The 4,355-nt window shown below is 35.9% G+C and overlaps 1 protein-coding gene across 1 annotated transcript in view; it reads left to right on the top strand.

Annotated features, from left to right (window-relative positions):
* Window positions 1–4,355, top strand: part of CD96 (CD96 molecule) — a 90,798-nt gene that overhangs the window by 68,982 nt on the left and 17,461 nt on the right. Inside the window, exon 10 of the mRNA XM_006905452.3 lies at window positions 91–162. Coding sequence (XP_006905514.1) covers window positions 91–162 — 72 coding nt within the window. The remainder of the gene's footprint in view (window positions 1–90; window positions 163–4,355) is intronic.

The raw sequence follows: 4,355 nt of genomic DNA on the forward strand, positions 1-4,355 counted from the left end.
CAAACACATAAATTAAAAATTCAGGACATCAAAGCAAAGTTAAATTTCAGCTTTATAAAAAGTTTGGATTTGGAAAATTTTGTCTTACAGCCAGCAATTCCAATGTGACTATCCAAGGCTTCAACTACTCCTGGACCTCCAGTGGGAAAGACACCAAAAACTGTAAGAATAACCATGAGTCTTCTGGGCATCATTCATACATCCAACATACATATCAAATTACTCTAATGTGCTTTGTTCATAATCATAGTAACAAATATTTACAAAGCACCTACCACATTAAAGCATTGATGTTGGAGCTGGACATACAACCATGAACAAACACATCTCAGTTCCAAATTCTGGTGGAAGAGAAACAGACAAATGGTGATAAGTGAGACGGAAAAAATAAAGCAGTAAAGGGAAACAGTCAAAATCAAGGGTGAGGGGTGGGTTGCCATTTTAGGTAGAGTTGTCTTGAAAGGCTTTACTGAGGAAGGTGACAACTTAGTAAAGATATAACTAATGAAGGTGAAAGAGCAAGCTTTGAGTATATCTGGGAAAAGAGCAACCTAGCAGAATATACATATCACTAATAAAGATCAAAGCAGGAGCCCAATGTGAGAAACAGAAATGGTTTGTTACTTTTAATCTGGCCAATGAACAGCAGTAGTGTCCCCTAATGCTGCTTTAGCAAGTATTGACAGGGTTCGAAGAGGAAATATGCTGTCTCTTAGTGTTTCTAAGACAAAGATCAGTGTTGTGGTGACCTAGCAAAGGAGATGGCTGAAGCAAAGAAAAACAAAGACCGTGGATGCCACAGGGGTGGAGCTCTGAATTTAACCACTAGGCCCTTGGCCACAAGAGTAAATATGTGGTTTTTGTTTTTGTTTTTGTTTTGAAAGCATTTAAGTTGTACATTTAGAACCTTTCAAAGTATTTTGTACCCATTAGCTCAGTCATCTCCCTGGTGGAAACTTATCCTTAGAAAATAAATGAGAGACAAGAAACGTATGATATTGTTTTTTGTGGCATTATTTATTTCAACTCTTTTATGAACATTATGTTCATAGATTTGGGTTAATCATAATCTTTAATTCATGATACACGTTCATCATTAGTCTATGCATGACCCTTTATAATTTAATGTAATATATTTCTTTTAATAAATATGTGAATAATATACAGTTGACCCTTGACCAACACAGGTTTGAACTATGTGGGTTTACTTATATGTGGATTTTTTTCAATAAATACACACAGTACTGTAAATATATTTTCTCTTCCTTATGATTTTCTTAATATTTTCTTTCTTTTAGCTTACTTTATGGTAAGAATACAGTATATAATACATATAACATACGAAGTGTGTGTAATCAACTATTTATGTCATCAGCAAGGCTTCTAGTTAGCAGTAGGCTATTAGCAGTTGTTTTTGAAGAGTCAAAAGTTATATGCGAATTTTCAGCTGTGCAGGATTCAGTGCCACTAACCCCCACGTTGCTCAAGTGTCAACTGTAATGAACACCTGTAAACTCGATGTCCAAATATAAGACTGAAAAGGCAGTATCAGAAGAGAGAGCACACAAAGAGATCAATCCACTAATAAGTGGAACTTAGATTGTATATCAAAGGTGTCATGACAGATTACTGTGAAAAGAAGAAACTGTTTAGCAAAGGACCTAAAAACATTGATTGTTTATAAGAAAAAAGGCATGATAATGTTTCCCTACCAGGCACATTACACAAAAATAAACTCCATATACTTTAAGTTCTTTATGTCAAAAGCTAAACATTAAAATATGTAATGAAATAAAGGCTCTTCCTGGCTTTGGGGTAGGAAAGGGCTTAAAGAAGAGATATAAAGCACTTATCATAAAAAAGATGGAAAATACAGAATAGAATAAGTTAAGGAACATATTTTTCATCAAAAGACACCTCAAAGAAAGTAAAAGAAGAAGGCTGTAATCTGGGAGAAGATATTTGCCACAAAGGTAATTGAAAAAAGATTAAGAATATGTAATTCACAAAGGATCAAACTTTATATCAAGAGTATAGAAAGAATGTCTACAAGTCAGTAGAAAAAAAGGCAAAAAGCAGTAGAAAATGAGCAAACAGACATATCAGCAATCATGAAACACAAGTGGCTAGAAAATATCTAAAGAGATGCTCAGTCTCTCTAGTAATTAGAAAATGCAAATGAAAACTAGAATCGGATAACCATTTTACATTAATCAACTGGCAAAATTTAAAAAGTCTGGAATTACCAAGTGTTATATGGAATGTAAAGAAATATAAGTTTGTATATGTTACTGGCGAGAGAATAAATTGGTACCACCACTTTCCACCACTTTGGCATTATGTTTTAAAGCTCAATATTTTCATACTTTGTAATACAACAATTCTACTCCTAGATATATACCACCTCCATGCACATAAAAATGCTAGGACATGTATTCAGGAGACATGTACACAAATATTAGAGGAAAACACTATTTATAATAATAAAAACTATAAATGATCTAAATGATTAGAGCCAGGAGAATAGCTAGAGTACAGCATAGTCATATAATAAAATGTTATAGAGCAATGAAAAACAAGTAAATGACAGCCATACAACAGCATGAATGAATCTGAGTAATGTCGTGTTCAGGCAAAAAAGCAAATGCAAACAAAACATGGGAAACATGGCAGAGTGAAAGATGTCCTCAGATCTTTCCCCTTGAAACAACAATAAGCTGAAGATCTAAAACTCAACAAAAAAAAATACCCAACTGCACACCAGCACGTCTGAGTGTGAGATCTGCGCATAAGAGCTACCATAGGTCAGAACTTCAGGTGTCAGGTGGTAGACTGGGAGAAATAAAGAAGCTGCCTCTTGCAGTCTCGGGAGTTCTTTGCAGGAGGAGGGGGAGGGGAGAAAGTGCAGCGACTTCCCTTATCAGCCTGCCTGGAAGTGCTGGAACTTCTAGCAGTCAGCAGCAGGGCCCAGTAAATCAGTACAAAAGGCAGAGGAGCGGGAGAGGACCACAGAGAAACAACAGTTGATTTTTATCCGCCCCGGTTGGAAAACCAAGGCTGAGCCACAGACCCCACCCTCCCAACCCAGAGAGCCCCTCTTCCCATATCCTCCCAGACCCATCACCACGGAGCCCCAGGTGCGACCTTTATATAATAAATCTTCTTTCTGGAAAAAACAACAGAATACACTTTCATTAATGCCCAGGCAGAGAAATAGTCCATTAGACACCATGAACAAACAAGATGACAAGTTGTCTCAGAAAAAAAAGAGAAAAATCTCCAGAAAATAAGCTTACAGACATAGAAATATGTGGCTTAAATGACAGAGACTTCAGGATGGTACTTCTGAAAAAAACTCAATGAGATCTAAAACAACTCAAATCAACAATTTCAGGAATTGAAAAAACAACTAGATGAGCAGAGCAAGGAGATCAAAACCCTCAAAAAGAACCCAATAGAACTTCTGGAAATGAAGAACACACTGCAAGAGTTGAAAAATGAAATAGCAAGCTTGGGAAATAGAGTCAACCAAATGGAGGAAAGGATCAGTGACATCGAAGACAGAAAGCTAGACATAAATCAGAAGGAAGAAGAGAGAAAATGAAAAATAAAAATAATGAAAGAGAAATTCAAGAACTAGCCAATACCATCAAGAGAGGAAACATAAGAATAATGGGCATTACCAAAGGCGAGATAAAGGAACAAAGACTAGAAAGCATTTTTAGACAAATAGTGGATGAGAATTTCCCAAATCAAAGGAATGAGCTGGAGCTTGGAATTCAAAAAGTCAACAGAACACCCAATTATCTCAACCCAAAAAGGCCTTCACCAAGACACATTGTATTAAAGTTATCAAAAATCAATGACAAAGACAGAATTCTCAGGGCAGCCAGGGAGCAGAAAACGGAAACTTATAAAAGAAAACCCATTAGATTATCATTGGACTTCTCAGCGCAAACCGTACAAGCTAGAAAGGACTGGAATCAAATATTTAAACTATTAAGAAAAAAGAACTACCAGCCTAGAATAATGTTTCCAGCTAAGTTCTCCTTTAGATATGAAGGAGAGAAATCAAGACCTTTCTAGGCATACAAAAATTGAGGGAATTCTCCAATACAAGATCTGCACTACAGGAAATTCTGAAAGAGGTAAGCTCACCTAAAACAAAATGACAAAAAAAAAAACCAAAAAACAAAACCATAATTAGGAGTAAAGTGACTATCAGGCAAATAGAAGCAGAGGAGTACAACCCCTACTAAGAATAGGACATTATAAGCTTGAACATTAAGAAGGGAATTGCTAAGCAAGATAGTATTGAAAGTTCAGCATATATAGGGACAAATTGAGATAACAAT

The sequence above is a fragment of the Pteropus alecto genome, unplaced genomic scaffold, assembly GCF_000325575.1.
Source record: "Pteropus alecto unplaced genomic scaffold, ASM32557v1 scaffold270, whole genome shotgun sequence".
In the NCBI taxonomy this organism is placed as follows: Eukaryota; Metazoa; Chordata; class Mammalia; order Chiroptera; family Pteropodidae; genus Pteropus; species Pteropus alecto.